Source organism: Festucalex cinctus, chromosome 19, assembly GCF_051991245.1.
Source record: "Festucalex cinctus isolate MCC-2025b chromosome 19, RoL_Fcin_1.0, whole genome shotgun sequence".
NCBI classification, from domain to species: Eukaryota; Metazoa; Chordata; class Actinopteri; order Syngnathiformes; family Syngnathidae; genus Festucalex; species Festucalex cinctus.
In genome coordinates this window covers 13970842-13998620 of record NC_135429.1, presented here as the reverse complement: position 1 = coordinate 13998620, position 27779 = coordinate 13970842, and the positions used below count along the sequence as shown (strand labels likewise).

At 36.5% G+C, this 27779-nt stretch overlaps 1 protein-coding gene across 1 annotated transcript in view; it reads right to left on the bottom strand.

The window, feature by feature from the left end:
* Positions 1 to 25950, bottom strand: part of LOC144008031 (uncharacterized) — a 42370-nt gene extending 16420 nt beyond the window's left edge. The window contains exons 1-5 of the mRNA XM_077508074.1: positions 25888 to 25950; positions 25745 to 25808; positions 25587 to 25668; positions 24833 to 24870; positions 24556 to 24687 (exon numbers count right to left, since the gene is read on the bottom strand). Coding sequence (XP_077364200.1) covers positions 24556 to 24687; positions 24833 to 24870; positions 25587 to 25668; positions 25745 to 25808; positions 25888 to 25912 — 341 coding nt within the window. The 5' untranslated portion in view covers positions 25913 to 25950. The remainder of the gene's footprint in view (positions 1 to 24555; positions 24688 to 24832; positions 24871 to 25586; positions 25669 to 25744; positions 25809 to 25887) is intronic.
* Positions 25951 to 27779: the final 1829 nt, after the last annotated feature.

The window sequence follows — 27779 nt, the reverse complement described above, 5'->3', positions numbered from 1 at the left end:
GCAAAAGACACTTGGAATCACTACAAACACTAAGCAAAAGACACTTGGAATCACTGCAAACACTAAGCAAAAGACACTTGGAATCACTACAAATACTAAGCAAAAGACACTTGGAATCACTACAAATACTTGACAAAAGACACTTGGAATCAGCACAAACACTAAGCAAAAGACACTTGGAATCACTACAAATGCTTGACAAAAAGACATTTGGAATCAGCACAAACACTAAGCAAAAGACACTTGGAATCACTACAAACACTAAGCAAAAGACACTTGGAATCAGCACAAACACTAAGCAAAAGACACTTGGAATCACTACAAACACTAAGCAAAAGACACTTGGAATCACTACAAACACTAAGCAAAAGACACTTGGAATCACTACAAACACTAAGCAAAAGACACTTGGAATCACTACAAACACTAAGCAAAAGACACTTTGAATCACTACAAACACTAAGCAAAAGACACTTGGAATCACTACAAATACTTGACAAAAAAGACACTTGGAATCAGCACAAACACTAAGCAAAAGACACTTGGAATCACTACAAATACTTGACAAAAGACACTTGGAGTCACTGCAACCACTACGCAAAAGACACTTGGAATCAGCACAAACCCAAAGCAAAATACACTTGGAGTCACTACAAACACTAAGCAAAAGACACTTGGAATCACTACAAACACTAAGCAAAAGACACTTGGAATCACTACAAACGCTGAGCAAAAGACACTTTGAATCACTGCAAATACTTGACAAAAGACACTTGGAATCACTACAAACGCTGAGCAAAAGACACTTTGAATCACTACAAATACTTGACAAAAGACACTTGGAATCACTACAAGCACTGAGCAAAAGACACTTGGAATCACTACAAATGCTTGACAAAAGACACTTGGAATCACTACAAACACTAAGCAAAAGACACTTGGAATCACTACAAACACTAAGCAAAAGACACTTTGAATCACTACAAACACTAAGCAAAAGACACTTGGAATCACTACAAATACTTGACAAAAGACACTTGGAATCACTACAAACACTAAGCAAAAGACACTTGGAATCACTACAAATACTTGACAAAAGACACTTGGAATCACTACAAACACTAAGCAAAAGACACTTGGAATCACTACAAATACTTGACAAAAGACACTTGGAATCAGCACAAACACTAAGCAAAAGACACTTGGAATCACTACAAATACTTGACAAAAGACACTTGGAATCAGCACAAACACTAAGCAAAAGACACTTGGAATCACTACAAATGCTTGACAAAAGACACTTGGAATCAGCACAAACACTAAGCAAAAGACACTTGGAGTCACTACAAACACTAAGCAAAAGACACTTGGAATCACTACAAACACTAAGCAAAAGACACTTGGAATCACTACAAATACTTGACAAAAGACACTTGGAATCAGCACAAACACTAAGCAAAAGACACTTGGAATCACTACAAACACTGAGCAAAAGACACTTGGAATCGCTACAAACACTAAGCAAAAGACACTTGGAATCACTACAAATACTTGACAAAAGACACTTGGAATCAGCACAAACACTAAGCAAAAGACACTTGGAATCACTACAAATGCTTGACAAAAAGACATTTGGAATCAGCACAAACACTAAGCAAAAGACACTTGGAATCACTACAAACACTAAGCAAAAGACACTTGGAATCACTGCAAACACTAAGCAAAAGACACTTGGAATCACTACAAACACTAAGCAAAAGACACTTGGAATCAGCACAAACACTAAGCAAAAGACACTTGGAATCACTACAAATGCTTGACAAAAGACACTTGGAATCACTACAAACACTAAGCAAAAGACACTTGGAATCACTACAAATACTTGACAAAAGACACTTGGAATCAGCACAAACACTAAGCAAAAGACACTTGGAATCACTACAAATGCTTGACAAAAGACACTTGGAATCAGCACAAACACTAAGCAAAAGACACTTGGAATCACTACAAACACTAAGCAAAAGACACTTGGAATCACTACAAACACTAAGCAAAAGACACTTGGAATCACTACAAATGCTTGACAAAAAGACATTTGGAATCAGCACAAACACTAAGCAAAAGACACTTGGAATCACTACAAACACTAAGCAAAAGACACTTGGAATCACTACAAGCACTGAGCAAAAGACACTTGGAATCACTACAAATGCTTGACAAAAGACACTTGGAATCACTACAAACACTAAGCAAAAGACACTTGGAATCACTACAAACACTGAGCAAAAGACACTTTGAATCACTACAAACACTAAGCAAAAGACACTTGGAATCACTACAAATACTTGACAAAAGACACTTGGAATCACTACAAACACTAAGCAAAAGACACTTGGAATCACTACAAATACTTGACAAAAGACACTTGGAATCACTACAAACACTAAGCAAAAGACACTTGGAATCACTACAAATACTTGACAAAAGACACTTGGAATCAGCACAAACACTAAGCAAAAGACACTTGGAATCACTACAAATACTTGACAAAAGACACTTGGAATCAGCACAAACACTAAGCAAAAGACACTTGGAATCACTACAAATGCTTGACAAAAGACACTTGGAATCAGCACAAACACTAAGCAAAAGACACTTGGAGTCACTACAAACACTAAGCAAAAGACACTTGGAATCACTACAAACACTAAGCAAAAGACACTTGGAATCAGCACAAACACTAAGCAAAAGACACTTGGAATCACTACAAACACTGAGCAAAAGACACTTGGAATCACTGCAAACACTAAGCAAAAGACACTTGGAATCGCTACAAACACTAAGCAAAAGACACTTGGAATCACTACAAATACTTGACAAAAGACACTTGGAATCAGCACAAACACTAAGCAAAAGACACTTGGAATCACTACAAATGCTTGACAAAAAGACATTTGGAATCAGCACAAACACTAAGCAAAAGACACTTGGAATCACTACAAACACTAAGCAAAAGACACTTGGAATCACTGCAAACACTAAACAAAAGACACTTGGAATCACTACAAACACTAAGCAAAAGACACTTGGAATCAGCACAAACACTAAGCAAAAGACACTTGGAATCACTACAAATGCTTGACAAAAGACACTTGGAATCAGCACAAACACTAACCAAAAGACACTTGGAATTAGCACAAACACTAAGCAAAAGACACTTGGAGTCACTACAAACACTAAGTAAAAGACACTTGGAATTGGCACAAACCCTAAGTAAAAGACACTTGGGATTGGCACAAACACTAAGTAAAAGACACTTGGAATCACTACAGACACTAAGTAAAAGACACTTAGAATTAGCACAAACACTAAGTAAAAGACACTTAGAATTAGCACAAACACTAAGTAAAAGACACTTGGAATTGGCACAAACACTAAGTAAAAGACACTTGGAATTAGCACAAACACTAAGTAAAAGACACTTGGAATTAGCACAAACACTAAGCAAAAGACACTTGGAATTAGCACAAACACTAAGCAAAAGACACTTGGAATTAGCACAAACACTAAGCAAAAGACACTGGGAATCACTACAAACACTAAGTAAAAGACACTTGGAATTGGCACAAACCCTAATTAAAGGACACTTGGAATTGGCACAAACACTAAGTAAAAGACACTTGGAATCACTACAGACACTAAGTAAAAGACACTTGGACTTGGAAAGACACTGCACTGCAAAAAAGGAAGGAAACACCTCAAAAAACATCCAAGCTAGGTGGAGCATAAATAAAAAACAAAAAAATGTAAAAATGTAAAATCTCACTAGAAGTATTTAGCACTGTGATCACTGCAAACACTAAGCAAAAGACACTTGGAATCACTACAAACACTAAGCAAAAGACACTTGGAATCACTACAAACACTAAGCAAAAGACACTTGGAATCAGCACAAACACTAAGCAAAAGACACTTGGAATCAGCACAAACACTAAGCAAAAGACACTTGGAATCACTGCAAACACTAAGCAAAAGACACTTGGAATCACTACAAACACTAAGCAAAAGACACTTGGAATCACTACAACCACTAAGCAAAAGACACTTGGACTCACTAGAAACACTAAGCAAAAGACACTTGGAATCAGCACAAACACTAAGCAAAAGACACTTGGAATCACTACAAATACTTGACAAAAGACACTTGGAATCAGCACAAACACTAAGCGAAAGACACTTGGAATCACTACAAACACTAAGCAAAAGACACTTGGAATCACTACAAACACTAAGCAAAAGACACTTGGAATCACTACAAACACTAAGCAAAAGACACTTAGAACCACTACAAACACTAAGCAAAAGACACTTGGAATCAGCACAAACACTAAGCAAAAGACACTTGGACTCACTACAAACACTAAGCAAAAGACACTTGGAATCAGCACAAACACTAAGCAAAAGACACTTGGAATCACTACAAATACTTGACAAAAGACACTTGGAATCACTACAAACACTAAGCAAAAGACACTTGGAATCACTACAAACACTAAGCAAAAGACACTTGGAATCACTACAAACACTAAGCAAAAGACACTTGGAATCACTACAAACACTAAGCAAAAGACACTTAGAGCCACTACAAACACTAAGCAAAAGACACTTGGAATCAGCACAAACACTAAGCAAAAGACACTTGGACTCACTACAAACACTAAGCAAAAGACACTTGGAATCACTACAAATACTCGACAAAAGACACTTGGAATCACTACAAACACTAAGCAAAAGACACTTGGAATCACTACAAACACTAAGCAAAAGACACTTGGAATCACTACAAACACTAAGCAAAAGACACTTGGAATCACTACAAATACTTGACAAAAGACACTTGGAATCACTGCAAACACTAAGCAAAAGACACTTGGAATCACTACAAATGCTTGACAAAAGACACTTGGAATCAGCACAAACACTAACCAAAAGACACTTGGAATTAGCACAAACACTAAGCAAAAGACACTTGGAGTCACTACAAACACTAAGTAAAAGACACTTGGAATTGGCACAAACCCTAAGTAAAAGACACTTGGAATCACTACAAACACTAAGTAAAAGACACTTGGAATCACTACAGACACTAAGTAAAAGACACTTAGAATTAGCACAAACACTAAATAAAAGACACTTGGAATTGGCACAAACACTAAGTAAAAGACACATAGAATTAGCACAAACACTAAGTAAAAGACACTTAGAATTAGCACAACCACTAAGTAAAAGACACTTGGAATGGGCACAAACACTAAGCAAAAGACACTTGGAATCACTGCAAACACTAAGTAAAAGACACTTGGAATTAGCACAGACACTAAGTAAAAAAGACACTTGAAATTAGCACAAACCCTAAAAAAAGACACTTGGAATCACTACAAACACTAAGTAAAAGACACTTCGAATCACTAAGTGAAAGACACTTGGAATTAGCACAAACACTAAGTAAAAGACACTTAGGATTAGCACAAACACTAAGTAAAAGACACTTGGAATTGGCACAAACACTAAGTAAAAGACACTTGGGATTAGCACAAACACTAAGCAAAAGACACTTGGAATTAGCACAAACACTAAGTAAAAGACACTTGGAATTGGCACAAACGTTAGTAAAAGACACTTGGAATCACTACAAACACTAAGTAAAAGACACTTGGAATTGGCACAAACGCTAATTAAAAGACACTTGGAATTGGCACAGACGCTAAGTAAAAGACACTTAGAATTGGCACAAACACTAAGTAAAAGACGCTTGGAATTAGCACAAACACTAAGTGAAAGACACTTGGAATTGGCACAAACACTAAGTAAAAGACACTTGGGATTAGCACAAACACTAAGTGAAAGACACTTGGAATTGGCACAAACCCTAAGTAAAAGACACTTGGAATTGGCGCAAACACTAAGTAAAAGACACTTGGAATCACTACAGACACTAAGTAAAAGACACTTAGAATTAGCACAAACACTGAGTAAAAGACACTTGGAATGGGCACAACCACTAAGTAAAAGACACTTGGAATTGGCACAAACACTAAGTAAAAGACACTTGGAATGGGCACAAACATTAGTAAAAGACACTTGGAATGGGCACAAACATTAGTAAAAGACACTTGGAATTGGCACAAACACTAAGTAAAAGACACTTGGAATTGGCACAAACACTAAGTAAAACACACTTCGAATTGGCACAAACACTAAGTAAAACACACTTCGAATCACTACAAACACTAAGTAAAAGACACTTGGAATTAGCACAAACACTAAGCAAAAGGCACTTGGAATTAGCACAAACACTAAGCAAAAGACACTTAGAATTAGCACAAACACTAAGCAAAAGACACTGGGAATCACTGCAAACACTAAGTAAAAGACCCTTGGAATTGGCACAAACCCTAATTAAAGGACACTTGGAATCACTACAAGTACTTGGAAAAGACACTTGGAATCACTACAGGCACTAAGTAAAAGACGCTTAGAATTAGCACAAGCACTAAGTAAAAGACACTTGGAATTAGCACAAACACTAAGTAAAAGACACTTGGAATTAGCACAAACACTAAGCAAAAGACACTTGGAATTAGCACAAACACTAAGCAAAAGACACTTGGAATCACTACAAACACTAAGTAAAAGACAGTTGGAATCACAAATACTAAGTAAAAGGCACTTGGGATTGGCACAAACCCTAAGTAAAAGACACTTAGAATTGGCACAAACATTAGTAAAACAGACTTGGAATTGGCACAAACACTAAGTAAAAGACGCTTGGAATTAGCACAAACACTAAGTAAAAGACACTTGGAATTAACACAAACAATAAGTAAAAGACACTTGGAATCGCTACAAACACTAAGCAAAAGACACTTGGAATCACTACAACCACTAAGTAAAAGACACTTGGAATTGGCACAAACACTAAGCAAAACACACTTGGAATTAGCACAAACACTAAGTAAAAGACACTTGGAATTAGCACAGACACTAAGTAGAAGACACTTGGAATTAGCACAAACACTAAGCAAAAGACACTTGGAATTAGCACAAGCACTAAGCAAAAGACACTTGGAATTAGCACAAACACTAAGCAAAAGACACTTGGAGTCACTACAAACACTAAGTAAAAGACACTTGGAATTGGCACAAACACTAAGCAAAACACACTTGGAATTAGCACAAACACTAAGTAAAAGACACTTGGAATTAGCACAAACACTAAGTAAAAGACACTTAGAATTGGCACAAACATTAGTAAAAGGCACTTGGAGTTGGCACAAACACTAAGTAAAAGACACTTGGAATTAGCACAAACACTAAGTAAAAGACACTTGGAATCACTACAAACACTAAGTAAAAGGCAGTTGGAATCACTACAAATACTTTGCAAAAGACACTTGGAATCACTACAGGCACTAAGTAAAAGACACTTGGAATTAGCACAAACACTAAGTAAAAGACACTTGGAATTGGCACAAACACTAAGTAAAAGACACTTAGAATTAGCACAACCACTAAGTAAAAGACACTTGGAATGGGCACAAACACTAAGCAAAAGACACTTGGAATCACTGCAAACACTAAGTAAAAGACACTTGGAATTAGCACAAACACTAAGTAAAAGACACTTGAAATTAGCACAAACCCTAAAAAAAGACACTTGGAATCACTACAAACACTAAGTAAAAGACACTTCGAATCACTAAGTGAAAGACACTTGGAATTAGCACAAACACTGAGTAAAAGACACTTAGGATTAGCACAAACACTAAGTAAAAGACACTTGGAATTGGCACAAACACTAAGTAAAAGTCACTTGGAATCAGCACAAACACTAAGCAAAAGACACTTGGAATCGCTACAAACACTAAGTAAAAGACACTTGGAATCGGCACAAACGCTAAGTAAAAGACACTGGGAATCACTACAAACACTAAGTGAAAGACACTTGGAATCACTACAGACACTAAGTAAAAGACACTTAGAATTAGCACAAACACTAAATAAAAGACACTTGGAATTGGCACAAACACTAAGTAAAGGACGCTTGGAATCACTACAAACACTAAGCAAAAGACACTTGGAATCACTACAAACACTAAGTAAAAGACACTTGGAATGGGCACAAACACTAAGCAAAAGACACTTGGAATCACTGCAAACACTAAGTAAAAGACACTTGGAATTGGCACAAACACTAAGTAAAAGACACTTGAAATTAGCGCAAACGCTAAGTAAAAGACACTTGGAATCACTACAAACACACTTGGGATCACTGCAAACACTAAGTAAAAGACACTTTGAATTGGCACAAAGCCTAAGTAAAAGACGCTTAGAATTGGCACAAACACTAAGTAAAAGACACTTGGAATCACTACAAACACTGAGTAAAAGACACTTAGAATTAGCACAAACACTAAGTAAAAGACACTTAGAATTAGCACAAACACTAAGCAAAAGACACTTGGAATTAGCACAAACACTAAGCAAAAGACACTTGGAATTAGCACAAACACTGAACAAAAGACACTGGGAATCACTGCAAACACTAAGCAAAAGACACTTGGAATTGGCACAAACCCTAAGCAAAAGACACTTGGAATCGGCGCAAACACTAAGTAAAAGACACTTGGAATTAGCACAAACACTAAGTAAAAGACACTTGGAATCGGCACAAACACTAAGTAAAAGACACTTGGAATTAGCACAAACACTAAGTAAAAGGCACTTGGAATCGGCACAAACACTAAGTAAAAGACACTTAGAATTAGCACAAACACTAAGTAAGAGACACTTGGAATTAGCACAAACACTAAGCAAAAGACACTGGGAATCACTACAAACACTAAGTAAAAGACGCTTGGAATTGGCACAAACCCTAATTAAAAAACACTTGGAATTGGCACAAACGCTAAGTAAAAGACACTTAGAATTAGCACAAACACTAAGTAAAAGACACTTGGAATTAGCACAAACACTAAGTAAAAGACACTTGGAATCGGCACAAACACTAAGTAAAACACACTTCGAATCACTACAAACACTAAGTAAAAGACACTTGGAATTAGCACAAACACTAAGCAAAAGGCACTTGGAATTAGCACAAACACTAAGCAAAAGACACTTGGAATCACTACAAATGCTTGACAAAAGACACTTGGAATCAGCACAAACACTAAGCAAAAGACACTTGGAATCACTACAAACACTAAGCAAAAGACACTTGGAATCACTACAAACACTAAGCAAAAGACACTTGGAATCACTACAAACACTAAGCAAAAGACACTTGGAATCACTACAAACACTAAGCAAAAGACACTTGGAATCAGCACAAACACTAAGCAAAAGACACTTGGAATCACTACAAATACTTGACAAAAGACACTTGGAATCACTACAAACACTAAGCAAAAGACACTTGGAATCACTACAAACACTAAGCAAAAGACACTTGGAATCGCTACAAACACTAAGCAAAAGACACTTGGAATCAGCACAAACACTAAGCAAAAGACACTTGGAATCAGCACAAACACTAAGCAAAAGACACTTGGAATCACTGCAAACACTAAGCAAAAGACACTTGGAATCACTACAAACACTAAGCAAAAGACACTTGGAATCACTACAACCACTAAGCAAAAGACACTTGGACTCACTAGAAACACTAAGCAAAAGACACTTGGAATCAGCACAAACACTAAGCAAAAGACACTTGGAATCACTACAAATACTTGACAAAAGACACTTGGAATCAGCACAAACACTAAGCAAAAGACACTTGGAATCACTACAAACACTAAGCAAAAGACACTTGGAATCACTACAAACACTAAGCAAAAGACACTTGGAATCACTACAAACACTAAGCAAAAGACACTTAGAACCACTACAAACACTAAGCAAAAGACACTTGGAATCAGCACAAACACTAAGCAAAAGACACTTGGACTCACTACAAACACTAAGCAAAAGACACTTGGAATCAGCACAAACACTAAGCAAAAGACACTTGGAATCACTACAAATACTTGACAAAAGACACTTGGAATCACTACAAACACTAAGCAAAAGACACTTGGAATCACTACAAACACTAAGCAAAAGACACTTGGAATCACTACAAACACTAAGCAAAAGACACTTGGAATCACTACAAACACTAAGCAAAAGACACTTAGAGCCACTACAAACACTAAGCAAAAGACACTTGGAATCAGCACAAACACTAAGCAAAAGACACTTGGACTCACTACAAACACTAAGCAAAAGACACTTGGACTCACTACAAACACTAAGCAAAAGACACTTGGAATCACTACAAATACTCGACAAAAGACACTTGGAATCACTACAAACACTAAGCAAAAGACACTTGGAATCACTACAAACACTAAGCAAAAGACACTTGGAATCACTACAAACACTAAGCAAAAGACACTTGGAATCACTACAAATACTTGACAAAAGACACTTGGAATCACTGCAAACACTAAGCAAAAGACACTTGGAATCACTACAAATGCTTGACAAAAGACACTTGGAATCAGCACAAACACTAACCAAAAGACACTTGGAATTAGCACAAACACTAAGCAAAAGACACTTGGAGTCACTACAAACACTAAGTAAAAGACACTTGGAATTGGCACAAACCCTAAGTAAAAGACACTTGGAATCACTACAAACACTAAGTAAAAGACACTTGGAATCACTACAGACACTAAGTAAAAGACACTTAGAATTAGCACAAACACTAAATAAAAGACACTTGGAATTGGCACAAACACTAAGTAAAAGACACATAGAATTAGCACAAACACTAAGTAAAAGACACTTAGAATTAGCACAACCACTAAGTAAAAGACACTTGGAATGGGCACAAACACTAAGCAAAAGACACTTGGAATCACTGCAAACACTAAGTAAAAGACACTTGGAATTAGCACAAACACTAAGTAAAAAGACACTTGAAATTAGCACAAACCCTAAAAAAAGACACTTGGAATCACTACAAACACTAAGTAAAAGACACTTCGAATCACTAAGTGAAAGACACTTGGAATTAGCACAAACACTAAGTAAAAGACACTTAGGATTAGCACAAACACTAAGTAAAAGACACTTGGAATTGGCACAAACACTAAGTAAAAGACACTTGGGATTAGCACAAACACTAAGCAAAAGACACTTGGAATTAGCACAAACACTAAGTAAAAGACACTTGGAATTGGCACAAACGTTAGTAAAAGACACTTGGAATCACTACAAACACTAAGTAAAAGACACTTGGAATTGGCACAAACGCTAATTAAAAGACACTTGGAATTGGCACAGACGCTAAGTAAAAGACACTTAGAATTGGCACAAACACTAAGTAAAAGACGCTTGGAATTAGCACAAACACTAAGTGAAAGACACTTGGAATTGGCACAAACACTAAGTAAAAGACACTTGGGATTAGCACAAACACTAAGTGAAAGACACTTGGAATTGGCACAAACCCTAAGTAAAAGACACTTGGAATTGGCGCAAACACTAAGTAAAAGACACTTGGAATCACTACAGACACTAAGTAAAAGACACTTAGAATTAGCACAAACACTGAGTAAAAGACACTTGGAATGGGCACAACCACTAAGTAAAAGACACTTGGAATTGGCACAAACACTAAGTAAAAGACACTTGGAATGGGCACAAACATTAGTAAAAGACACTTGGAATGGGCACAAACATTAGTAAAAGACACTTGGAATTGGCACAAACACTAAGTAAAAGACACTTGGAATTGGCACAAACACTAAGTAAAACACACTTCGAATTGGCACAAACACTAAGTAAAACACACTTCGAATCACTACAAACACTAAGTAAAAGACACTTGGAATTAGCACAAACACTAAGCAAAAGGCACTTGGAATTAGCACAAACACTAAGCAAAAGACACTTAGAATTAGCACAAACACTAAGCAAAAGACACTGGGAATCACTGCAAACACTAAGTAAAAGACCCTTGGAATTGGCACAAACCCTAATTAAAGGACACTTGGAATCACTACAAGTACTTGGAAAAGACACTTGGAATCACTACAGGCACTAAGTAAAAGACGCTTAGAATTAGCACAAGCACTAAGTAAAAGACACTTGGAATTAGCACAAACACTAAGTAAAAGACACTTGGAATTAGCACAAACACTAAGCAAAAGACACTTGGAATTAGCACAAACACTAAGCAAAAGACACTTGGAATCACTACAAACACTAAGTAAAAGACAGTTGGAATCACAAATACTAAGTAAAAGGCACTTGGGATTGGCACAAACCCTAAGTAAAAGACACTTAGAATTGGCACAAACATTAGTAAAACAGACTTGGAATTGGCACAAACACTAAGTAAAAGACGCTTGGAATTAGCACAAACACTAAGTAAAAGACACTTGGAATTAACACAAACAATAAGTAAAAGACACTTGGAATCGCTACAAACACTAAGCAAAAGACACTTGGAATCACTACAACCACTAAGTAAAAGACACTTGGAATTGGCACAAACACTAAGCAAAACACACTTGGAATTAGCACAAACACTAAGTAAAAGACACTTGGAATTAGCACAGACACTAAGTAGAAGACACTTGGAATTAGCACAAACACTAAGCAAAAGACACTTGGAATTAGCACAAGCACTAAGCAAAAGACACTTGGAATTAGCACAAACACTAAGCAAAAGACACTTGGAGTCACTACAAACACTAAGTAAAAGACACTTGGAATTGGCACAAACACTAAGCAAAACACACTTGGAATTAGCACAAACACTAAGTAAAAGACACTTGGAATTAGCACAAACACTAAGTAAAAGACACTTAGAATTGGCACAAACATTAGTAAAAGGCACTTGGAGTTGGCACAAACACTAAGTAAAAGACACTTGGAATTAGCACAAACACTAAGTAAAAGACACTTGGAATCACTACAAACACTAAGTAAAAGGCAGTTGGAATCACTACAAATACTTTGCAAAAGACACTTGGAATCACTACAGGCACTAAGTAAAAGACACTTGGAATTAGCACAAACACTAAGTAAAAGACACTTGGAATTGGCACAAACACTAAGTAAAAGACACTTAGAATTAGCACAACCACTAAGTAAAAGACACTTGGAATGGGCACAAACACTAAGCAAAAGACACTTGGAATCACTGCAAACACTAAGTAAAAGACACTTGGAATTAGCACAAACACTAAGTAAAAGACACTTGAAATTAGCACAAACCCTAAAAAAAGACACTTGGAATCACTACAAACACTAAGTAAAAGACACTTCGAATCACTAAGTGAAAGACACTTGGAATTAGCACAAACACTGAGTAAAAGACACTTAGGATTAGCACAAACACTAAGTAAAAGACACTTGGAATTGGCACAAACACTAAGTAAAAGTCACTTGGAATCAGCACAAACACTAAGCAAAAGACACTTGGAATCGCTACAAACACTAAGTAAAAGACACTTGGAATCGGCACAAACGCTAAGTAAAAGACACTGGGAATCACTACAAACACTAAGTGAAAGACACTTGGAATCACTACAGACACTAAGTAAAAGACACTTAGAATTAGCACAAACACTAAATAAAAGACACTTGGAATTGGCACAAACACTAAGTAAAGGACGCTTGGAATCACTACAAACACTAAGCAAAAGACACTTGGAATCACTACAAACACTAAGTAAAAGACACTTGGAATGGGCACAAACACTAAGCAAAAGACACTTGGAATCACTGCAAACACTAAGTAAAAGACACTTGGAATTGGCACAAACACTAAGTAAAAGACACTTGAAATTAGCGCAAACGCTAAGTAAAAGACACTTGGAATCACTACAAACACACTTGGGATCACTGCAAACACTAAGTAAAAGACACTTTGAATTGGCACAAAGCCTAAGTAAAAGACGCTTAGAATTGGCACAAACACTAAGTAAAAGACACTTGGAATCACTACAAACACTGAGTAAAAGACACTTAGAATTAGCACAAACACTAAGTAAAAGACACTTAGAATTAGCACAAACACTAAGCAAAAGACACTTGGAATTAGCACAAACACTAAGCAAAAGACACTTGGAATTAGCACAAACACTGAACAAAAGACACTGGGAATCACTGCAAACACTAAGCAAAAGACACTTGGAATTGGCACAAACCCTAAGCAAAAGACACTTGGAATCGGCGCAAACACTAAGTAAAAGACACTTGGAATTAGCACAAACACTAAGTAAAAGACACTTGGAATCGGCACAAACACTAAGTAAAAGACACTTGGAATTAGCACAAACACTAAGTAAAAGGCACTTGGAATCGGCACAAACACTAAGTAAAAGACACTTAGAATTAGCACAAACACTAAGTAAGAGACACTTGGAATTAGCACAAACACTAAGCAAAAGACACTGGGAATCACTACAAACACTAAGTAAAAGACGCTTGGAATTGGCACAAACCCTAATTAAAAAACACTTGGAATTGGCACAAACGCTAAGTAAAAGACACTTAGAATTAGCACAAACACTAAGTAAAAGACACTTGGAATTAGCACAAACACTAAGTAAAAGACACTTGGAATCGGCACAAACACTAAGTAAAAGACACTTGGAATTAGCACAAACACTAAGTAAAAGACACTTGGAATCGGCACAAACACTAAGTAAAAGACACTTGGAATTGGCACAAACACTAATTAAAGGACACTTGGAATCACTACAAACACTAAGTAAAAGACACTTGGAATGGGCACAAACATTAGTAAAAGACACTTGGAATTGGCACAAACACTAAGTAAAAGACACTTAGGATTAGCACAAACACTAAGTAAAAGACACTTGGAATTGGCACAAACGCTAAGTAAAAGACACTTAGAATTAGCACAAACACTAAGTAAAAGACACTTGGAATTAGCACAAACACTAAGCAAAAGACACTTGGAATTAGCACAAACACTGAGCAAAAGACACTGGGAATCACTGCAAACACTAAGTAAAAGACACTTGGAATTGGCACAAACCCTAATTAAAAGACACTTGGAATTGGCACAAACACTAAGTAAAAGGCACTTGGAATCACTACAGACACTAAGTAAAAGACACTTGGAATTAGCACAAACACTAAGTAAAAGACACTTGGAATCGGCACAAACACTAAGTAAAAGACACTTCGAATCACTACAAACACTAAGTAAAAGACACTTGGAATTAGCACAAACACTAAGTAAAAGACACTTGGAATTAGCACAAACACTAAGTAAAAGACACTTGGAATTAGCACAAACACTAAGCAAAAGACACTTGGAATTAGCACAAACACTAAGCAAAAGACACTTGGAATCACTACAAACACTAAGTAAAAGACACTTAGGATTAGCACAAACACTAAGTAAAAGACACTTGGAATTGGCACTAACACTAAGTAAAAGACACTTGGAATCACTACAAACACTAAGTAAAAGACACTTAGGATTAGCACAAACACTAAGTAAAAGACACTTGGAATTGGCACAAACACTAAGTAAAAGACACTTGGAATTGGCACAAACACTAAGCAAAAGACACTTGGAATTGGCACAAACCCTAAGTAAAAGACACTTGGAATCACTACAAACACTAAGCAAAAGACACTTGGAATCGGCACAAACACTAAGTAAAAGACACTTAGAATTAGCACAAACACTAAGTAAAAGACACTTGGAATTGGCACAAACACTAAGTAAAAGACACTTGGAATCGGCACAAACACTAAGTAAAAGACACTTGGAATTAGCACAAACACTAAGTAAAAGACACTTGGAATTAGCACAAACACTAAGTAAAAGACACTTGGAATTAGCACAAACACTAAGTACAAGACACTTGGAATCGGCACAAACACTAAGTAAAAGGCACTTAGAATTAGCACAAACACTAAGTAAAAGACACTTGGAATTGGCACAAACACTAAGTAAAAGACACTTGGAGTCGGCACAAACACTAAGTAAAAGACACTTGGAATTAGCACAAACACTAAGTAAAAGACACTTGGAATTAGCACAAACCCTAAGTAAAAGACGCTTGGAATTAGCACAAACACTAAGTAAAAGACACTTGGAATTAGCACAAACACTAAGCAAAAGACACTTGGAATTAGCCAAACACTAAGCAAAAGACACTTGGAATCACTACAATCACTAAGTAAAAGACACTTGGAATTGGCACAAACCCTAAGTAAAAGACACTTGGAATTGGCACAAACACTAAGTAAAAGACACTTGGAATCACTACAGACACTAAGTAAAAGACACTTAGAATTGGCACAAACATTAGTAAAAGACACTTGGAATTGGCACAAACACTAAGTAAAAGACACTTGGAATCACTACAAACACTAAGTAAACGACACTTAGGATTAGCACAAACACTAAGTAAAAGACACTTGGAATTGGCACAAACACTAAGTAAAAGACACTTGGAGTCGGCACAAACACTAAGTAAAAGACACTTGGAATTAGCACAAACACTAAGTAAAAGACACTTGGAATTAGCACAAACCCTAAGTAAAAGACGCTTGGAATTAGCACAAACACTAAGTAAAAGACACTTGGAATTAGCACAAACACTAAGCAAAAGACACTTGGAATTAGCCAAACACTAAGCAAAAGACACTTGGAATCACTACAATCACTAAGTAAAAGACACTTGGAATTGGCACAAACCCTAAGTAAAAGACACTTGGAATTGGCACAAACACTAAGTAAAAGACACTTGGAATCACTACAGACACTAAGTAAAAGACACTTAGAATTGGCACAAACATTAGTAAAAGACACTTGGAATTGGCACAAACACTAAGTAAAAGACACTTGGAATCACTACAAACACTAAGTAAAAGACACTTGGAATTGGCACAAACACTAAGTAAAAGACACTTGGAATCACTACAAACACTAAGTAAAAGACACTTGGAATTGGCACAAACACTAAGAAAAAGACACTTGGAATTGGCACAAACCCTAAGTAAAAGACACTTGGAATCACTACAAACACTAAGCAAAAGACACTTGGAATCACTACAAACACTAAGTAAAAGACACTTGGAATTGGCACAAACACTAAGTAAAAGACACTTGGAATCACTACAAACACTGAGTAAAAGACACTTAGAATTAGCACAAACACTAAGTAAAAGACACTTGGAATCACTACAGATACTTGACAAAAGACACTTGGAATCGCTACAAACACTAAGCAAAAGACACTTGGAATCACTGCAAATACTTGACAAAAGACACTTGGAATCAGCACAAACCCTAAGCAAAAGACACTTGGAATCACTACAAACACTAAGCAAAAGACACTTTGAATCACTACAAACACTAAGCAAAAGACACTTGGAATCACTACGAATACTTGACAAAAAGACACTTGGAATCACTACAAATACTTGACAAAAGACACTTGGAGTCACTGCAACCACTACGCAAAAGACACTTGGAATCAGCACAAACCCAAAGCAAAATACACTTGGAGTCACTACAAACACTAAGCAAAAGACACTTGGAATCACTAAGCAAAAGACACTTGGAATCACTACAAACGCTGAGCAAAAGACACTTTGAATCACTGCAAATACTTGACAAAAGACACTTGGAATCACTACAAACGCTGAGCAAAAGACACTTGGAATCACTACAAATACTTGACAAAAGACACTTGGAATCACTACAAGCACTGAGCAAAAGACACTTGGAATCACTACAAACACTAAGCAAAAGACACTTGAAATCAGCACAAACACTAAGCAAAACACACTTGGAATCACTACAAATACTTGACAAAAGACACTTGGAATCACTACAAACACTAAGCAAAAGACACTTGGAATCACTACAAACACTAAGCAAAAGACACTTTGAATCACTACAAACACTAAGCAAAAGACACTTGGAATCACTACAAATACTTGACAAAAGACACTTGGAATCACTACAAACACTAAGCAAAAGACACTTGGAATCACTACAAATACTTCACAAAAGACACTTGGAATCAGCACAAACACTAAGCAAAAGACACTTGGAATCACTACAAACACTAAGCAAAAGACACTTGGAATCACTACAAACACTAAGCAAAAGACACTTGGAATCACTACAAACACTTGACAAAAAGACACTTGGAATCAGCACAAACACTAAGCAAAAGACACTTGGAATCACTACAAATACTTGACAAAAGACACTTGGAGTCACTGCAACCACTACGCAAAAGACACTTGGAATCAGCACAAACCCAAAGCAAAATACACTTGGAGTCACTACAAACACTAAGCAAAAGACACTTGGAATCACTACAAACACTAAGCAAAAGACACTTGGAATCACTACAAACGCTGAGCAAAAGACACTTTGAATCACTGCAAATACTTGACAAAAGACACTTGGAATCACTACAAACGCTGAGCAAAAGACACTTGGAATCACTACAAATACTTGACAAAAGACACTTGGAATCACTACAAGCACTGAGCAAAAGACACTTGGAATCACTACAAATACTTGACAAAAGACACTTGGAATCACTACAAACACTAAGCAAAAGACACTTGGAATCACTACAAACACTAAGCAAAAGACACTTTGAATCACTACAAACACTAAGCAAAAGACACTTGGAATCACTACAAATACTTGACAAAAGACACTTGGAGTCACTGCAACCACTACGCAAAAGGCACTTGGAATCAGCACAAACCCAAAGCAAAATACACTTGGAGTCACTACAAACACTAAGCAAAAGACACTTGGAATCACTACAAACGCTGAGCAAAGGACACTTTGAATCACTGCAAATACTTGACAAAAGACACTTGGAATCACTACAAACGCTGAGCAAAAGACACTTGGAATCACTACAAATACTTGACAAAAGACACTTGGAATCACTACAAGCACTGAGCAAAAGACACTTGGAATCACTACAAATACTTGACAAAAGACACTTGGAATCACTACAAACACTAAGCAAAAGACACTTGGAATCACTACAAACACTAAGCAAAAGACACTTTGAATCACTACAAACACTAAGCAAAAGACACTTGGAATCACTACAAATACTTGCCAAAAGACACTTGGAATCACTACAAACACTAAGCAAAAGACACTTGGAATCACTACAAATACTTGACAAAAGACACTTGGAATCACTACAAACACTAAGCAAAAGACACTTGGAATCACTACAAATACTTGACAAAAGACACTTGGAATCACTACAAACACTAAGCAAAAGACACTTGGAATCACTACAAATACTTGACAAAAGACACTTGGAATCAGCACAAACACTAAGCAAAAGACACTTGGAATCACTACAAATGCTTGACAAAAGACACTTGGAATCAGCACAAACACTAAGCAAAAGACACTTGGAATCACTACAAACACTAAGCAAAAGACACTTGGAATCACTACAAACACTAAGCAAAAGACACTTGGAATCACTACAAATGCTTGACAAAAAGACATTTGGAATCAGCACAAACACTAAGCAAAAGACACTTGGAATCACTACAAACACTAAGCAAAAGACACTTGGAATCACTGCAAACACTAAGCAAAAGACACTTGGAATCACTACAAATACTAAGCAAAAGACACTTGGAATCACTACAAATACTTGACAAAAGACACTTGGAATCAGCACAAACACTAAGCAAAAGACACTTGGAATCACTACAAATGCTTGACAAAAAGACATTTGGAATCAGCACAAACACTAAGCAAAAGACACTTGGAATCACTACAAACACTAAGCAAAAGACACTTGGAATCAGCACAAACACTAAGCAAAAGACACTTGGAATCACTACAAACACTAAGCAAAAGACACTTGGAATCACTACAAACACTAAGCAAAAGACACTTGGAATCACTACAAACACTAAGCAAAAGACACTTGGAATCACTACAAACACTAAGCAAAAGACACTTTGAATCACTACAAACACTAAGCAAAAGACACTTGGAATCACTACAAATACTTGACAAAAAAGACACTTGGAATCAGCACAAACACTAAGCAAAAGACACTTGGAATCACTACAAATACTTGACAAAAGACACTTGGAGTCACTGCAACCACTACGCAAAAGACACTTGGAATCAGCACAAACCCAAAGCAAAATACACTTGGAGTCACTACAAACACTAAGCAAAAGACACTTGGAATCACTACAAACACTAAGCAAAAGACACTTGGAATCACTACAAACGCTGAGCAAAAGACACTTTGAATCACTGCAAATACTTGACAAAAGACACTTGGAATCACTACAAACGCTGAGCAAAAGACACTTTGAATCACTACAAATACTTGACAAAAGACACTTGGAATCACTACAAGCACTGAGCAAAAGACACTTGGAATCACTACAAATGCTTGACAAAAGACACTTGGAATCACTACAAACACTAAGCAAAAGACACTTGGAATCACTACAAACACTAAGCAAAAGACACTTTGAATCACTACAAACACTAAGCAAAAGACACTTGGAATCACTACAAATACTTGACAAAAGACACTTGGAATCACTACAAACACTAAGCAAAAGACACTTGGAATCACTACAAATACTTGACAAAAGACACTTGGAATCACTACAAACACTAAGCAAAAGACACTTGGAATCACTACAAATACTTGACAAAAGACACTTGGAATCAGCACAAACACTAAGCAAAAGACACTTGGAATCACTACAAATACTTGACAAAAGACACTTGGAATCAGCACAAACACTAAGCAAAAGACACTTGGAATCACTACAAATGCTTGACAAAAGACACTTGGAATCAGCACAAACACTAAGCAAAAGACACTTGGAGTCACTACAAACACTAAGCAAAAGACACTTGGAATCACTACAAACACTAAGCAAAAGACACTTGGAATCACTACAAATACTTGACAAAAGACACTTGGAATCAGCACAAACACTAAGCAAAAGACACTTGGAATCACTACAAACACTAAGCAAAAGACACTTGGAATCACTGCAAACACTAAGCAAAAGACACTTGGAATCACTACAAACACTAAGCAAAAGACACTTGGAATCACTACAAATACTTGACAAAAGACACTTGGAATCAGCACAAACACTAAGCAAAAGACACTTGGAATCACTACAAATGCTTGACAAAAAGACATTTGGAATCAGCACAAACACTAAGCAAAAGACACTTGGAATCACTACAAACACTAAGCAAAAGACACTTGGAATCACTGCAAACACTAAGCAAAAGACACTTGGAATCACTACAAACACTAAGCAAAAGACACTTGGAATCACTACAAACACTAAGCAAAAGACACTTGGAATCAGCACAAACACTAAGCAAAAGACACTTGGAATCACTACAAATGCTTGACAAAAGACACTTGGAATCAGCACAAACACTAACCAAAAGACACTTGGAATTAGCACAAACACTAAGCAAAAGACACTTGGAGTCACTACAAACACTAAGTAAAAGACACTTGGAATTGGCACAAACCCTAAGTAAAAGACACTTGGAATTGGCACAAACACTAAGTAAAAGACACTTGGAATCACTACAGACACTAAGTAAAAGACACTTAGAATTAGCACAAACACTAAGTAAAAGACACTTAGAATTAGCACAAACACTAAGTAAAAGACACTTGGAATTGGCACAAACACTAAGTAAAAGACACTTGGAATGGGCACAAACATTAGTAAAAGACACTTGGAATTGGCACAAACACTAAGTAAAAGACACTTAGGATTAGCACAAACACTAAGTAGAAGACACTTGGAATTGGCACAAACACTAAGTAAAACACACTTCGAATCACTACAAACACTAAGTAAAAGACACTTGGAATTAGCACAAACACTAAGTAAAAGACACTTGGAATTAGCACAAACACTAAGCAAAAGACACTTGGAATTAGCACAAACACTAAGCAAAAGACACTTGGAATTAGCACAAACACTAAGCAAAAGACACTGGGAATCACTACAAACACTAAGTAAAAGACACTTGGAATTGGCACAAACCCTAATTAAAGGACACTTGGAATTGGCACAAACACTAAGTAAAAGACACTTGGAATCACTACAGACACTAAGTAAAAGACACTTGGACTTGGAAAGACACTGCACTGCAAAAAAGGAAGAAAACACCTCAAAAAACATCCAAGCTAGGTGGAGCATAAATAAAAAACAAAAAAATGTAAAAATATAAAATCTCACTAGAAGTATTTAGCACTGTGATCACTGCAAACACTAAGCAAAAGACACTTGGAATCACTACAAACACTAAGCAAAAGACACTTGGAATCACTACAAACACTAAGCAAAAGACACTTGGAATCAGCACAAACACTAAGCAAAAGACACTTGGAATCACTACAAATGCTTGACAAAAGACACTTGGAATCAGCACAAACACTAAGCAAAAGACACTTGGAATCACTGCAAACACTAAGCAAAAGACACTTGGAATCACTACAAACACTAAGCAAAAGACACTTGGAATCACTACAAATGCTTGACAAAAGACACTTGGAATCAGCACAAACACTAAGCAAAAGACACTTGGAATCACTGCAAACACTAAGCAAAAGACACTTGGAATCACTACAAATGCTTGACAAAAGACACTTGGAATCAGCACAAACACTAAGCAAAAGACACTTGGAATCACTGCAAACACTAAGCAAAAGACACTTGGAATCACTACAAACACTAAGCAAAAGACACTTGGAATCACTACAACCACTAAGCAAAAGACACTTGGACTCACTAGAAACACTAAGCAAAAGACACTTGGAATCAGCACAAACACTAAGCAAAAGACACTTGGAATCACTACAAATACTTGACAAAAGACACTTGGAATCAGCACAAACACTAAGCAAAAGACACTTGGAATCACTACAAACACTAAGCAAAAGACACTTGGAATCACTACAAACACTAAGCAAAAGACACTTGGAATCACTACAAACACTAAGCAAAAGACACTTAGAACCACTACAAACACTAAGCAAAAGACACTTGGAATCAGCACAAACACTAAGCAAAAGACACTTGGACTCACTACAAACACTAAGCAAAAGACACTTGGAATCAGCACAAACACTAAGCAAAAGACACTTGGAATCACTACAAATACTTGACAAAAGACACTTGGAATCACTACAAACACTAAGCAAAAGACACTTGGAATCACTACAAACACTAAGCAAAAGACACTTGGAATCACTACAAACACTAAGCAAAAGACACTTGGAATCACTACAAACACTAAGCAAAAGACACTTAGAGCCACTACAAACACTAAGCAAAAGACACTTGGAATCAGCACAAACACTAAGCAAAAGACACTTGGACTCACTACAAACACTAAGCAAAAGACACTTGGACTCACTACAAACACTAAGCAAAAGACACTTGGAATCACTACAAATACTCGACAAAAGACACTTGGAATCACTACAAACACTAAGCAAAAGACACTTGGAATCACTACAAACACTAAGCAAAAGACACTTGGAATCACTACAAACACTAAGCAAAAGACACTTGGAATCACTACAAATACTTGACAAAAGACACTTGGAATCACTGCAAACACTAAGCAAAAGACACTTGGAATCACTACAAACACTAAGCAAAAGACACTTAGAATCACTACAAACACGTAGCAAAAGACACTTGGAATCACTACAAATACTTGACAGAAAACACTTGGAATCACTACAAATACTTTGCAAAAAAACACTTGGAATCACTACAAATACTTGACAAAAAACACTTGGAATCACTACAAATACTTGACAAAAAACACTTGGAATCACTACAAATACTTTGCAAAAAACCACTTGGAATCACTACAAATACTTGACAAAAGACACTTGGAATCACTACAAATACTTTGCAAAAAACACTTGGAATCACTTCAAATACTTTGCAAAAAAACTTGGAACCACTTCAAATACTTGACAAAAAACACTTGGAATCACTACAAATACTTTGCAGAAAACTATTGGAATCGCTACAAATACTTGACAAAAGACACTTGGTATCACTTCAAATACTTGACAAAAACCACTTGGGATCACTACAAATACTTGACAAAAAACACTTGGAATCACTACAAAAACTTTACAAAAAACACTTGGAATCACTTCAAATACTTTGCAAAAAAAGCATTTGGAACAACTTACTTGACTAAAAGCACTTAAAAAAAAGCCTAAAAATCAAGCACTTTAAGCAGGCTTGCCGCCAAAGGTCGGTCGTGACAAGTTGCATTCATTGAGCTACTTCATTTCTGATTTGGCTGAAAAATTGTCAACATTTGTACGCTAGCTTTTCTCGCCATGTCCACATAGTCTATGCCAAAGAGTACAATTATTTTCTTACCTGGTGTGGAAAATGTCTTCAGCGTCTTGTGTGTCGCCTCTTCCCAGACAGCCTCCGCTGCGCACACTTCCGCAGGGCGCCAAAGAAGGATCTTCAGGATGGCCCAGGTCTTCATTGTGTACGTTCACTTCCCTGTGCCACAAAACAATGAGCAGTGACATCGGTGCTGAAAACTACCAGTTTATGAATTGCTCAGCTGTCTATTCCAAAAGAACACACAACAACAAATTGCCTTTATTGGCAAGGTTAATAAATCTTGGCATGGCAGACTGAATGCCATGAATGCTTGACTGGTCCAGACATATCTCCTCCGCCCTGCAAAGCACACATGCATTCAGGTCAGCTGCCATGCGAACACTTGCCTGCATTGCTGCTAGCTGCATGCACACCATAGTCTGAAAACCTCAACATTAGTCTTTCTTAGAAAAGAATCTGCCAAATTCTGTCATCAGCATTGCAATCTACTGATGAGTATTAGCGTTCATTTTCCTCTTACTGTGTCACACATGAATTTGTGCTTTTATAATGCAGAGCAATTAATTGACTGCATAGCTAACTTTGTACACATAACGTGATCTCTGTTGCAAAGACATTTCTCAATGTGAAGAAAACGCTACATCCATGGTTGCGTTCAAGGCTCAAGTGCAGTCAAAAAAAATTAGTGCAATTACTATGCACTACTACGACATTTTTCTGTGATTAGTTAATCTATTAACACTTTAACTTTGACAGCCCTACTTACAATGCAAAGTTGCTAAATGTTTGAACAAAAAAAAAAAAAATAGACACTTTGATGTCTATATTTGTCTTGCAGAGCAGTCTGGGATAAATCATAATGTTGTGCATATCTGTAAATTGAAGCAGAAATTGTTTGCCAATCAGATTTAGAATCCTAAATCATTTGGATCAGGAACCACAAATCTGCTCTGAATCAAACCGTAAACCCAAAATATCATGAGCCGAATCGTGCGACGGCCAAAGACTCCCAACCCTGATACCCACAGTGACATGGTGTTCCCACACCTGCTCACCGTTGGCGGAGCCTTTATGCCTTGTAGCATCTTCGTTTGATAGGTGGACTCGCTCGTCTTGCACATCCCAGCAGGCCAAATCCTGCAAACATACAACAATGGTTCACAACTGCACATAAAAAAAAATAGCCTCTGTTGCTCATGTCTCCACTCCATACCATTTCCCTGCTCGTCGAATCTGCTTGATGTCTCCGACCTCAGGCAACTGCTCCATGCTGCAACCTAAGAATAAACATAGGGAATTTAAATGTATTGCACACTTTTTGCCTTCCCTGTCTCTGTGTATGTGCCAGTTTGTTACCTTCATGAAGATGGCCTCTATTCATTTTTGGCAGCCCAAATTGTTCCTCATCCCCGCAGCCTGAAGCCCTGTAACAATAAGACGAGCTTTGAAGTTGCATGCCACTCCATTCATAGCCTATGTTTCGCTTTGTGCACAATAGCTTGCACGGGTCAATACCAAAATATTATTACTTTCGCAGGTAAAGGTCATCTCATGAGTCTTCACCTAAATACTTCCGTGTTTTGAAGCTACACTAGCCATTCGATTGCAGATTTGTACTAATTGTATTGAAGACAATTACACACAGTACATTATAATAAATACACTGCAAATTTAAACTATCTTGCCTAGACTTAAACGCTTATATCAAACCATAAAGTCTTATTGATCTTGTTATGAGGATTATTTACTATGCAAGGGCAGAATGTCTAAGGTTATTATTCTTGTTTTAAGATTTTCTTTTAGTTTTTGAATCCTAAAATGTGTTAATTTTTTTATGCATAAGCTAAAATTCTCTAAGAGTCTATGTTCACTAAAAAAAAAAAAAAAAAAATAAGAGATCTAACCTAGACTTAAACTTATATCAAGCCGTAGTCTTCTTTGTCTTGAGTATTATATACTTTACAAAAGCAGAATTTCCAAGATCTTTTTTGTTTTTTGAAAGCGTAAAGCACTACTGAAACAGAGTATCAAGTGTCACTGTTTGCTTATACTTCAAGTCGGCTGTCAAGAAGGGAGATGGCGCCGTTTTTTATTGCATTTGGTTTGACTCAACCTGGGATCAAACCCACAGCCCACAACCAAAAAATCTTGCTTTAAGACTAGTTGTCTTATTTCTCACTTAGTTTGTAAATCTTGAATTTGGTGAAATTTTTATGCACAGTAAACTAAAATGCTGTAAGTTATTTTTCCCTTCCAATAAGATTATCAGATACTATTCTGCTTATTTCAAGATACTTATTAGCCTTGAGTGCTTACAGCCAGTTTTAAGGACTGTGAGGCTTAAGACAAATGTTTCCCACATTTTAATATGACTAACCAGCATCAAAGGGTCTGCACTGGGGTTTCATAAATTGCATTTCCTTATTTTAAGATTTTGCAGGATGTACTAACAAGATGAATGGAAAATATAGGTGTGAAAAACAAATGTACAATATAGTAGGGCTGCTCAATTGTGAAAAAATTATTAATCACAATTATTTTGGTAATAATTGGAAACACGGTAAAGAAGATCATTTCTTTTTGGTAGAAAACAAGAAAATGTTTGAATATAAAAAAAATATATATATATATTCAGACAAATAAAAACCTTGGACACTGTAACTATGAAAGTTCCCTTTGGATGAAACTAAACTGAATAGTTATTTCAAAATTTGAAATAAGATGCTAGCGCATACATTTAAACAACTCAAAATTAGTCTTAGCCTTTGTTTTTTTTTACCAATTATGCTGATTTTGTCTATTGTGTGGTATAATAATTAAAATTGTAATTAAGTTTCAATTAATTACACAGCCCGACAACATACAAGACTTTCTCAGAAAATTAAAGTGCTTTGATAGCCATTTATTTTCTGTGATGCAATTAAAAACACCACAACTGTCATGCGTTCTGGATTCATTGCAAATCAGCTGAAATATTGCAAGCCTTTTATTGCTTTAATGTTGCTGATTATGGGTGACAGCTTAAACAAAACTCAAATATCCTCACTCAAAATATTAGAATATCATCAAAAGTGTGCTTTTTTTTGTTACTTAGAATAAGTGCATACAACTTATTTTAGGATTTAATTTCCTTAATTTGTTGTTTAGAATAAGTGTTTAAAGTGTATGGGACAGCTCAGGACATTTTTTAATATAAAGTTAGCGGCTCGTCGAGTCAAAACATATTAAGAGAGTATTTCCTTATTTTT